The sequence below is a fragment of the Natator depressus genome, chromosome 2, assembly GCF_965152275.1.
Source record: "Natator depressus isolate rNatDep1 chromosome 2, rNatDep2.hap1, whole genome shotgun sequence".
Classification (NCBI taxonomy): domain Eukaryota; kingdom Metazoa; phylum Chordata; order Testudines; family Cheloniidae; genus Natator; species Natator depressus.
The window spans coordinates 244,548,261-244,561,483 of record NC_134235.1 but is presented as its reverse complement, the minus strand read 5'-3'; the positions used below and the strand labels follow the sequence as shown (position 1 = coordinate 244,561,483).

At 41.1% G+C, this 13,223-nt stretch overlaps 1 protein-coding gene across 1 annotated transcript in view; it reads left to right on the top strand.

Annotated features, from left to right (window-relative positions):
• Window positions 1–13,223, top strand: part of UBE3C (ubiquitin protein ligase E3C) — a 173,446-nt gene that overhangs the window by 22,984 nt on the left and 137,239 nt on the right. Inside the window, exons 3-5 of the mRNA XM_074946275.1 lie at window positions 1,013–1,087; window positions 1,878–2,024; window positions 9,295–9,410. Coding sequence (XP_074802376.1) covers window positions 1,013–1,087; window positions 1,878–2,024; window positions 9,295–9,410 — 338 coding nt within the window. The remainder of the gene's footprint in view (window positions 1–1,012; window positions 1,088–1,877; window positions 2,025–9,294; window positions 9,411–13,223) is intronic.

Sequence of the window (13,223 nt, the reverse complement as noted above, 5' to 3'; positions counted from 1 at the left end):
TGACAATATTGTTCTTTATTATAGTTTCAACCAGTTTCCTGGTACTGAAGTCAGGCTTACAGGCCTGTAATTGCCAGGATAACCTCTGGAGCCCTTTTTAAAAATTGGCTTCACATTAGCTATCCTCCAGTCGTCTGGTACAGAAGCTGATTTAAATGATAGGTTACAGATTACAGTTAGTAGTTCTGCAATTTCACATTTGAGTTCCTTCAGAACTCCTGGGTGAATACCATCTGGTCCTGGTGACTTATGCTGTTTAATTTATCAGTTTGTTCCAAAACCTTCTCTAATGATACCTCAATCTGGGACAGTTCCACAGATCTGTCATCTAAAAAGAATGGGTCATGTTTGGGAATCTCCCTCACATCCTCCACCGTGAAGACCGCAATGGCCTTATTGTCCTTGAGTGCTCCGTTAGCACCTCGATCATTCAGTGGCCCCACTGGTTGTTTAGCAGGCGTCCTGCTTCTGATGTACTTAAACAAAAATTTGCTATTACTTTTTGAGTCTTTGGCTAGCTGTTCCTCAAATTCTTCTTTGGCCTTCCTAATTGTATTTTTACACTTCATTTGCCAGTAAACGGTATTATCAGATTTAAATCAGTCATTGAAAAGTGTGGTGTTAAAACACTATGTTTAATAAGGTATGAACATTCCTCTTCTGTTCTTGAAATCATGACATTTTTTCATATAATTCTTATTGATTATTAAAAATTGCTTATCCTGCTATAAATTTACATTGCCTTTACAAACAAAAGGAATCTCTTCCTGGGCAGGACTAAATTGTGTATATGTGTATGTCACTAATGTTTAAGTCACAGGCACCTTTCTCTTATTTTGATAAAGATATATTTAATTTTCAGAAATATGCAAACATACAGAAAAAGCAAATTGGACAGAGTATAAAAAAAACAAAAATATCTTTGAATATAAATATATATGACAAAATTATAGAAGCAAGATTCAATTTTGCATCCTTTATTTTTGACTGCCTTATTTCTTTCATTTTATAGGAAGAAAGACGAAGGCTGAAAAATGCAATAATCATCCAGTCCTTCGTACGCGGGTACAGGGCCAGAAAGTACCAAGTAGGTATTTTTCTCATCAGTTGAGAGAGAAATTGTGATAAAATAAATGTGTAAAACAATTTAATTGAAGCTGGGGTTTCTTAATACTATAGTCCTAGCCATTTCTGTTGAGAAACTTTGATATTGCTAGCTTCCTTTGGTAAGCATGGTGCAAACCCATATAAGAATAGTGAAATGCAAGAGTTTGTTTTATTCTCAGTTTGGCCTTATTTTTAAAGGGCATTGTTGAGCATTGACTTCAATGGGAATATTCATGTTTTCAAAGTTAAGCACATGCATAAAGGCATTGCTGGACCATGTTCTTGCACCTCCTGTTTACATGAAGAGAAGCTGGGGCTGCTTAGCACCTCTGAAAATTGGGCCAATATGTTTCAAGTGATTGAAATGGCATTTCTAGTGTGTGATACACAAACATGTTTCTTCATAGAATTTAGGTGATAGGTTGATTTGGAAGGGGCTTCTTTAAGACAGCACGGGGTCAGTTATTCTGCAAAAGGGTTGTTTATGTTTATGAACTGGCTAACAGAGTGGGCTGGTTCAAAACAAGTTTATATTAAATGGTATTATTTCTTAACATGGGTCTTCAGGACAAATTGTAAACAAAGAATCAGCATAATGCTGTGGAGGGGATTTGTCTAACTTGGACTCTTAACAAATATGTAACATCAGAATAGTACCTTCATTTTACCTGTCAGATAAGATGGAAACTCAAAACGAATAGCTTAAAATCCTGCATTTATATTTTAATGTGTTGTCAGAACATAATTTTAATTTATTTTTAACTTTTAAGTACTCCATCCAAAGAAGTGAATTCGATCGCTGTGCTAATCTGGCACAATCTGGAGGAACTGTCTCCACTGCCAGTGGAGCTAATCTGACCCTTTTAGTACGTCAACTTCTGTTTTTTTATAGACAGAAAGAGGATTCTAAGCGTTTGGTGAGTGCCAGTACATATTTTACTCTACTGTAGTTAGTTTTATTTCTTGCATATTTTTTAGTCACTTCATCACTAATTGCTTCATTCAGCAGAAATAAGTGGGTGGCTGCAGAACAGGCTTAGTTATCCTTTTGACCCATTTGTTAGAAATGTGGCTGTTCTGTAGCCCTCTTTTTTTAATCCAGTTTCAAAGAGAGCAAAGTTGGTGGATTTTGATGGCTAGCTTTCTTCTTTGTACTTCCTATTGAACGCCAATTCAGATGAAATAGCACAAATCCACTTTTCATGTGTATAATTAAATATTAAAGGTCAGTGGGAAGTTTGAGAAACTATTGTGAATAGCAGCATAAATGGTATACATAACTCATAAGAAAAAAAATTGCACTCAGAGTGAACCACCACTGTATGAAAATATTGTAGCTGTTAGCATTGTTTCTTTTTTTTTCTCTTCAGTTTTCTGTAGCTTCTTCTCTTTCCACAAGTTTATGTGAAGTCGTTGAGTTTTCTGCAGTGACTGATAAGGATAGCATGTCTCTGCAGAAGTCTAAATCCTGCAAGGAAGAAGGATTTAAACATAAAAGTAAATGAATATGAAACTATTGTGACGGTTTGAAAATTTAAAATATATGAAGAATACGCTTTTTCCTTGTCGGAAGTTTAAAACTTTTTCAGTTTCAACTTCTAAAGATGGGATGAACATTTATCGTACCTTAAAACTTTTCAGATAGGAACCTCCTTCTTTCTCAGTGAAGAATATGCTAATATGTCTTAGTCTGTGTTGTGTAAAGTGCCTTGTGCATTTAGTGTGCCTGCATATGTATAAGATAATATATTAAAATTGTTCATTTATATAACAGTCTATATTCTGTGTTACAAAACATGGACTAAGACAAGACATAGCTGTTTAGTCTGTTAGCCTAGCTCTGAGAATTTTAAAGGACTAATACAGATATTATTTTTATGCAACATTGAAAAGCAAGCTTCCTCTGCTACCAAGGGGTTAATCATGCTTTTCCCAGAGCACATTCTACTGACATTGATGGTGCAGGTGCATATAAAAGAAGTAAGCAAAAGGTGGTTATGTTTGCATATGCTCTGTTAAAACATAGGGTTTGAAAAATTCCCAATCATTATCAAAGGAGAAAATCAACAGGAAAAGAGGTATAATGGTCATGCAGATTGGACAGTGGAAGGGGGGAATAAACTAGTTGACCCTGTAATTCTACAAATTTACACAACTCTTCTGAAAGCCAATATGTTCAGTAATAAGATCTTTTAACCAGTTCATAGGTTCTAGATTATAATTTCTTGTACCTTGCATTTACCCTACACACTGTGCTTTGTTTATATTCTGAGCTAAGAGGGATAGCCATTCCTGTTTTCCCAGTGGTTCACTAGTTATCCAATGTCTAACCTAATTGCATATGATGAAAGTGGTTAGCCCCACTGTCCCATTTCCTCAGCACTTTCTTTAACCCTGTCATTTCTTAACTAGTAAGTCCTAGGGTAGAGTTCACTACTGAATATATGCCTAAAAGCTGACCTTCTTAAAACTATACCTGAAAATCATTGCATTTTCTACAGTCCTAGGTCACGTGCTTAATCATCACCTTCTGCCTATGTTTTTCCCTACATTTATTACCTGAACATTTTGCCTGTATAGGGGATCAGATAATACTTATTTTAAAAACCTGCTGCTAGACTATTTTTGATGTTGTTAAGTGTTATTTCCCAGTCCATATCACTCAGACCGGTATTCAGGTCTTCTTGCAAAAATTGTCATGTGTTCAAGGTATTCTTTTCTTATCCCAACAAATCGCTTGAGCAGCCATGATATTATTCATACCTGTTTCCTGTTGCAACAATCTCACTGCCTTCTCATTCTGTTCTACAGCTGTAGAACCTGAAATGTGAACAACGTTTACTTAGACTATTTTTAATGATATATATATATATATATATTTTAGGGAAATGTTAATTAACCCTGACCTTTTCAGATGACATTAAGGTGTTTCATAGATTCAGAGAGGTTTAAGGCTGGAGGGACCATTGGATCATAGGAATCATAGAACTGGAAGGGACCTCGAGAGATCTAGTCCAGTCTCCTGCACTCAAAGCAGGATTAAGTATTATCTAGACCATCCCTGACAGGTGTTTGTTCAACCTGCTCTTAAAAATCCTGAATGATGGAGATTCCACCACCTCCCTAGACAATTTATTCCAGTGCTTAACCACTCTGACAGTTAGGAAGTTTTTCCTAATGTCCAACCTAAAGCTCCCTTGCTGCAATTTAAGCCCATTGCTTCTTGTCCTATCCTCAGAGGTTAAGAAAAACACTTTCTCCCTCCTCCTTGTAACAACATTTTCTGTACTTGAAAACTGTTATCATGTCCCCCCTCAGTTGTCTCTTCTCCAGAATAAATAAACCCATTTTTTTTCAGTCTTCCCTCATAGATCATGTTTTCTAGACCGTTAATCATTTTTGTTGCTCTTCTCTGGACTTTCTCCAGTTTGTCCACATCTTTCCTGAAATGTGGCACCGAGAACTGGACATAATACTCCAGTGGAGGCCTAATCAGTGCAGAGCAGAAGAATTACTTCTCGTGTCTTGCTTACAATACTCCTGCTAATACATCCCAGAATGATGTTCACTTTTTTTGCAACAGCGTTACACTTTTGACTCATATTTAGCTTGTGATCCGCTATGACCCCCAGATCCCTTAGAATCATAGAATATCAGGGTTGGAAGGGACCTCAGGAGGTCATCTAGTCCAACCCTCTGCTCAAAGCAGGACCAATCCCCAATTAAATGATCCCAGCCAGGGCTTTGTCAAGCCTGACCTTAAAAACTTCTAAGGAAGGAGATTCTACCATCTCCCCAGGTAACCCATTCCAGTGCTTCACCACCCTCCTAGTGAAATAGTATTTCCTAATATCCAACCTAAACCTCCCCCACTGCAACTTGAGACCATTGCTCCTTGTTCTGTCATCTGCCACCACTGAGAACAACCTAGAGCCGTCTGCTTTGGAACCCTCTTTCATGTAGTTGAAAGCAGCTGTCAAATCCCGCCCTCATTCTTCTCTTCTGCAGACTAAATAATCCCAGTTCCCTCAGCCTCTCTTCATAAATCATGTGCTCCACCCCTCTACTAATTTTTGTTGCCCTCCACTGGACTCTTTCCAATTTTTCCACATCCTTCTTGTAGCGTGGGACCCAAAACTGGACACCGTACTCCAGATGAGGCCTTACCAATGCCGAATAGAGGGGAATGATCACGTCCCTCGATCTGCTGGCAATGCTCCTACTTATGCAGCCTAAAATGCTGTTAGCCTTCTTGGCAATAAGGGCATACTGTTGACTCATATCCAGGACAATGTATCCTTTCCGCAGTACTCCTTCCTAGGCAGTCATTTCCCATTTTGTATGTGTGCAACTGATTGTTCCTTCCTAAGTTGAGTACTTTGCATTTGTCCTTATTGAATTTCATCCTATTTACTTCAGACCATTTCTCCAGTTTGTTCAGATCATTCTGAATTTTAATCCTATCCTCCAAAGCAGTTGCAACCCCTCCCAGCTTGGTATCATCTGCAAACTTTATAAGTGTACTCTCTATGCCGTTATCTAAATCATTGATGAAGCTATTGAACAGAACCGATCCCTGTGGGACCCCACTCGTTATGCCCTTCCAGCTTGACTGTGAACCACTGATAACTACTCTCTGGGAACGATTTTCCAACCAGTTATGCACCCACCTTATAGTAGCTCCATCTAGGTTGTATTTCCCTAGTTTGTTTATGAGAAGGTCAGGCAAGACAGTATCAAAAGACTTACTAAAGTCAAGATATACCACGTCTACCGCTTCCCCCCTGGCCAGAAGGCTTATTACCCTGTCAAAGAAAGCTATCGGTTGGTTTGACAAGATTTGTTTTTGACAAATCCATACTGACTGTTACCTATCACCATATTATTTTCTAGATGTTTGCAAATTGCTTGCTTAATTATTTGCTCCATTATCTTTCCGGGTACAGAAGTTAAGCTGACTGGTCTGTAATTCCATGGGTTGCCCTTCTTTCCCTTTTTATAGATTGGCACTATATTTGCCCTTTTCCAGTCTTCTGGAACGTCTCCTGTTTTCCATGACTTTTCAAAGATAATTGCTAATCTAGATCATATAGTCTAACTTCCTATATATCACAGGCCCTTAAATTTCACTCAGGTACCCCTGTATTGAGCCTAATAATTCATGTTTGGCTAAAGCATGTCTTCCAGAAAGACATCCAGTCTTGATTTGAAGATATCAAAAGATGGAGAATCCACCACTTCCTTTGCGAGTTTGTGCCATTGGTTAATTGCCCTCACTGTTAAAAATCTGTCTTATTTCTCATTTGACTTTGTCTAGCCTCAGTTTTCTGCCACTCGTTCTTGTTATGCCTTTTTTGCTCAATTAAAGAGCCCTTTATTACCCAGTATTTTCTCTCTGAAGGTACTAATGCAGTATAATCAAGTCTGGGAGATATTTCCCATTGAAAGAATAACCTAATTACACTAACTTCAGAGGAAATGAGTAATTAATAAAGACATCAAAGAAAATGCCTCTAACGTTAAAAGAATCCTAAAACTTTCAGTAAATCCAGGCCAAGGAAAGAAAACAAGAAGAGAATTTCTAATTGTTGAGCACACTATTTGTCCTTGATATGTACTCTTTTTTATAGTCAGTTCTTTTTTGGGGTGGGGGGGGTATATATTATGAAGCTTCACACAAAATACTTTAAATTTGAGGAGTTAGGGAAGAATAATAAACTATTTGATGCATATTTTAAAATGTTCTGTTAAATATTTGAAAAACATGTAGCATTTTTAAATGCTACACTGAAGATAATAGAGCAGTAAAGTGCTGTAAGCGTGCATAACCCACGTGTGGAACAAAATCCCCTCCTCCCCCCCCCATGTAGAAATTGTAATGGCCACATAAGAGGTTCATAAAGAGAACCTTTTAAATGTAGTTTACCTCACTGTAGCTACAGGGTCAAATTAAGGCAACCTGGGGCATACCAGGCACACCATAATAAGGGGCCTGCCATTGTCCTGTCTCTATTTGGAGTGGTGGTGGCAGGGCATCTCCCTCCCCTCTCAGAGAGGTGGGGTAGCATTATGGGGTCCTCTTCTCCCCCTCCCCACCGAGCAGCAGGAGTGGCGGCAGGGTTGGTGGGGGGAAGTACCTGTCTCAGCAGTTGAGAATTTTCTGCTTGGATTGATGAGTCGGATTTGCTGCTGTCATAGATCCTAGCAAGTGCCTCTCATGGCTGCTCACTAGGACTGCTGTGAAGGAAGTCCAAGCCTCTGCTGTTCTGGGTTGCCAGGATGTGTCAAGCTTTTAGAATCTTAGCAGTCTGCATCATTGGGCCCTTCCTTGCCCTCTTTGGCACGTTTCCTTGGCGCTGATGCTCCGTCTGTTCCCCTTCTTGGAAATGGAGTTTCTCCGCCCATCTGCCTTTAGCCCCCAGGAGCAGCACTGACCCCTGAATTACCCCAATTACTTAAACACACCTCTCTGTGAGAATTCCTTCCCAAAGTTAGGAAGGTTCCAGTTTAACTCAAGCACATGCAGCATTGTGAAGCAGTTAACACACAAAGTCTAACATGTTTATGCCCCATTTATTTAATCACAGAAAGCCCAGGAGAGTACATATCATACCAAAAATAAACATCTTAAACTTCAGTATCCCTCACTAGTTCACCCCTGTGCTGTGAGTCTTGGGAGAACCATCTGGGCAATGGTGAAGCCAGGTTTTACACCTGGGGAGGTGGCGGGGGGGGAAGAGGGATGGGTCATTGCTGGTGGGGTGAAGAGCAAGCCTACCTCCACACTCACCTGGCAGCAGCGGCTTCTGTCCTTCAGGGCTGGGCCCAGCTCTTCACTCCACGTGTTGCAGCCGGGCACATGGGGTTGTGGAGTAGCGCATCATGACGGAGCAGTGGCCAGGCCAAATTTGAGTGAGTGACGTGCACCATGTCACAATATTAGGAGTGGGGAGCCAGGCCCAGCCTTGTGCAACAGGAAACACTGCTGCTGTTTGAGTGCAGGGGGGGCTCGCTCTTCTGCCCTGTGTGAAAATTCGTGTCATACAGGTACTTTTGTCAGTTGCATAAATATGCTTGAAAAGGTGTCACATGTACATCAGTTAGTTCTGCCACTGCGTTTGGGTCCAGGAAGGCAGGCGGGGAGTCCCCAGCCTCATAAGGTGTTGCATGCTCGGTTGCTTCTCCCTCATGGACTGGAGAAAATGGCCCATGGGCACAACAGCTTCTGTTCTTTTTAGAACCTTCAGTCACCTGTGTCAGGTGACACTCTTGCCAGCTTCCCCATCTGAGCACAAAACCCTGCCAGGTGACTTTGTTATCAAGGTGACTTGCCTCCTGCTAATCCAGTTTTTCTGGGCAGGGATCCGTCTTTTGTCTAGAATGTATAGATTTCCAATGATTGGGTACTTAGAATCAGCTACTCTTTTTGTTTTTTCCACCACCTTTGGAATCTCAACCCACCATGGAGAAACAGACCATAGAGAAGTCAAAAGGCTGCACATTCAGAGTGGAGTTTGCAGACACATAGGGATCATAATCTCACACAGAATTCATAAATTGTACAGACATATTCCTAAATGGTCACAGCTGCGCTCTTCTCTTTTCTCACAGTCAGTCTTCTGCAGCCATGGTGGCAGGGACTCCTTGCGTAGTGGGTCTCAGATGTATAGGAAAGCTTATAGATTATTGCTTCAGGCTGTCTGCAGACTCAATTATAATTATAATAATTTCTCATATTCAAGCTTTTCTTTGCAGCATGAGGGCTAAAAACTACTTTTTAAATGAAAGTTTAGCTTTTGACATACTAACATAATCACATGACTCCAGTAGCTGGAGACCCAGGCTTAGGTTTATTGGTCCAGTGGCTTAATTGAATCCTGATTAGAGAAATTTTTATTGATTAATGACTTGTCACATTCTCATTAGATAATTCACAGTGCTAAACTATATCTCGTTTTATAACTTACTGTAAAATGGTATGAATAGCATTTTTTCATAGCATTTTATGTAGGCCAAAATATGATATACTCACTCATACCTTTCTCCATGAATTGGCTGTAATAGGACTTCTGGTAGAGTAAGGTGCTTTTTCAAAATGAGTGAGGAAATCATGATCGGCCCATAATGAATAACAGCATTCATTTTTACAGGGTTTTTGATCAAATCTGTGCATTTTGCTTTTCCCAGATATGGATGTGTCAGAACTTAATTAAACAAAGTTCTCAGTTCGTTAAGCAGCTGGATGGTCCTGACAGACTTACTTGCTTATTCCAAATAAAAAGACTGTTGGGCCTATGTTGCAGGTAAATCACTTTCTTTCTCCCAACTAATATCTAAATGGTGTTCAGAAAACATGTATTGATATCACAAGATAAAATATAGGAATTAAATGTGATGGTTTGTTTAGTAGAGAGGGTTTTTCATTGTTTTTTATTTTATTTTTTTAATTCATGTTAGATATACAGGCTCCAATAAAGGAAAATCTTTCCTATTCAGGACAGGAACTACACGTGCTTATTTTCCATTGACTTCAAAATTAAGCATGTGCTTGAGGGCTGTCCTCAATAGTGATGGATTTAAGCATGTGCTGAAGTATTTTCCTGAATTGGGGCCATTAGCAATAATTGTCCAAATCAGAACTAGTGACTGTTTGGGAAGAGCTGTATGAATCATAACTGTATCCCCAGCTGGTCACGAAATGCCTTGTACTAAGATGTTTGTTGCTGTTTTATGGCTAATATGGTTGTTTAAAATACTGTTTGCTCCCACTTTTATTTTCAGTTTGAGGCATGATGTGCATGCATGTCATTGAGTTCAGCAATGTGATAATTGCAGATAGTGATGCTGAGAGTGCCTTCATAGGGCCACAGGAAGCAAAGTCTACTGGGACAGAGATAAATAGCTGACCTGGATCTGGTAGAAGTAGCCCACTCTCCTCTTTGGAACCAAAAAGATTATTCTTCACGTTGATGTGATAACGGTAGCCAGCTCCCTTTTCCAGAGCTAAAAGGTCTTGTGAAGAGGATACTGTTTCCTTGGAGTGCAGAGCCAACAGTGGAACTCGCCATGTGGATATGTTTTGTCCTGTGGTCTCAATTCAGTTAATATTAGGGGCATTTGTAGACAATGAATGCCTAGTGCACTTGGATTTGATAAATTTTTCCATTCTTCTGGTAACTGTATACATACCATACACATAGTGAATTATGACATCAAAACTCTGTAAACTAAAATATAGGGTACATTGGAACCCAGTTGTTGCTAAGACCTTTTCATTTCATGATATCACTGCACTAGAAGTGAAGTTCCACTGTAATTGGAATTGCAATTTACAGTTTTAAAATTTGAAATAATTTGGGATATTCTTTCTACTTTAGAAATTAAGTTTTACTATATCAGAGTTCACTGTATATTTTACTGTATCAAATATTTGTATTAAAGAGAACTAAAATGTTGTTGCAATATGTGTTTTATATCTGTTATGGTTTAAATCTCTTTTACAAAAGGGTTAAGTGCAATGGAACCAAAAAGGTTTTTGATACTAATGTATATTTTCAGATAACATCTATATTTACATATCAGATGGTTTCAGTTCTATCAATTCTCATGGACTCAATATTTGTGTATATTTCTCATACTTTAATGTGTCCTTTGGTAATGTAAAGTCTACCATGGAAATAGAATTTAAAGTATACATTGTACTTTAGATTAGAAAGTAATAGGCTTATTTAAAACAGTTTATTTCCGTGTGAGAAAATTGCTCAGTGTAAATAGTTATGTATCAGTTTCTAATATTGACTCAGTAGGAGGTTAGCTTAAAAAAAAACAAAACCACAGGATAAATTCATGTGAATTGATGCACCAAGATAAGTAATTATAAAGAAAAAATAAAAGCTGATGTGGTCTGCATACATTTTCCCACTGTATTTCATGGAACAGGGATGGGCAAACTTTTTGGCCTGAGGGCCACATCTGGGAATAGAAGTTGTATGGCGGGCGATGAATACTCACAAAATTGGGGTTGGGGTGCGGGAGGGGGTGAGGGCTCTGGTTGGAGGTGCAGGATGTGTGTGGCCAGAAATGGGTTTGGCCAGAAATGAGGAGTTCAGGGTGTGGGAGGGGGCACCAGGCTGGGGTGGGGGGAGGGCTCCGGCTGGGGGTGCAGGCTCTGGGATGCGGCTGGGGGTGAGGAGTTTGGGGTGTAGGAGGGTGCTCTGGGCTGGGACCGAGGGATTCGGAGGGCAGGAGTGGGATCAGGGCTAGGGCAGGGGGTTGGGGTGCAGGGGGAGGCTCAGGGGTGCAGGCTCTGGGTGGCACTTACCTCAAGCGGCTCCCAGAAGCAGTGGCATGTCCCTTCTCTGGCTCCTATGCGGAGGCAAGGCCAGGCGGCTCTGTGCACTGTGCTGTCTGCAGGCACCGCCCTTACAGCTCCCATTGGCCGCAGTTCCCGGCCAGTGGGAACTGCAGGGGTGGTGCTTGGGGTGGGAGCAGCGTGCAGAGCCCCCTGGCTGCCTCTGCGCGTAGGAGCCAGAGGGGGGCCATGCCGCTGCTTCCAGGAGCCGTGTGGAGTGGCCCCTGACCCTGCTCCCCGGCTGGAGCTCCGGAGCTGGGCAAGCCCCAGACCCCGCTCCCCAGCAGCGGCTCGAGGGCCGGATTAAAACAGCTGGCAAGCCGTAGCCAGCTCGCGGGCCATATCCAGCCCACGGGCTGTAGTTTGCCCACCCCGTCATAGAATTATAGAACTGTAGGACTGGAAGGGATCTTAAGAGATCTTCTAGTCCAGTCCCTGCACTCAAAGCAGGGCTAAGTATTATCTAGACCATTTCCTGGTAGTTGTTTGTCTAACTGGAGAGGTAGATATGCTGGAGGGTAAGGATAGGATACAGAGGGACCTAGACAAATTGGAGGATTGGGCCAAAAGAAATCTGATGAGGTTCAACAAGGATAAGTGCAGAGTCCTGCACTTAGGACTGAAGAATCCCATGCACCGCTACAGACTAGGGACCGAATGGCTAGGAAGCAGTTCTGCAGAAAAGGACCTAGGGGTTACAGTGGACGAGAAGCTGGATATGAGTCCGCAGTGTGCCATTGTTGCCAAGAAGGCCAATGGCATTTTGGGATGTATAAGTAGGGGCATTGCCAGCAGAGCGAGGGACGTGATCGTTCCCCTCTATTCGACATTGGTGAGGCCTAATCTGTAGTACTGTGTCCAGTTTTGGTCCCCACACTACAAGAAGGATGTGGAAAAATTGGAAAGAGTCCAGCGGAGGGCAACAAAAATGATTAGGGGTCTGGAACACATGAGTTATGAGGAGAGGCTGAGGGAACTGGGATTGTTTAGTCTGCGGAAGAGAAGAATGAGGGTGGGATTTGATAGCTGCTTTCAACTATCTGAAAGGGGGTTCTGAAGAGGATGGATCTAGACTGTTCTCAGTGGTAGCAGATGACAGAACAAGGAGTAATGGTCTCAAGTTGCAGTGGGGGAGGTTTAGGTTAGATATTAGGAAAATCTTTTTCACTAGGAGGGTGGTGAAGTACTGGAATGGGTTACCTAGGGAGGTGGTGGAATCTCCTTCCTTAGAAGTTTTTAAGGTCAGGCTTGACAAAGCCCTGACTGGGATGATTTAGTTGGGGATTGGTCCTGCTTTGAGCAGGGGGTTGGACTAGATGACCTCCTGAGGTCCCTTCCAACCTTGATATTCTATGATTCTAACCTGTTCTTAAAAACCTCCCGTGACTGAGATTCCACAACATCCCTAGGTAGTTTGTTCCAGTGCCTAACTACTGTTAGACATTAGGAAAAAGTTCCTAGCTGTATCCTAATGCTCCCTTGTGGAAATTTAAGCCCATTACTACTTCTCCTTAGCCACTAAGAACAGGACAACAACATAGCACCCCTCTTCTTTATAACAACCTTTTACATACTTGAAGACTGTTATGTTCCCCTTCAGTTTTCTCTTCTCCAGAAAAAACAAACCCAGTTTTTTCAATCTTCCCTCATAGCTCATGTTTTCTTGACCTTTAATCATTTTTGTTGCTCTCCTCTGTACTTTCTCCAGTTTGTCCGCATCTTTCTTGAAATGTGGTGCCCAGAACTGGACACAATACTCCAGTTG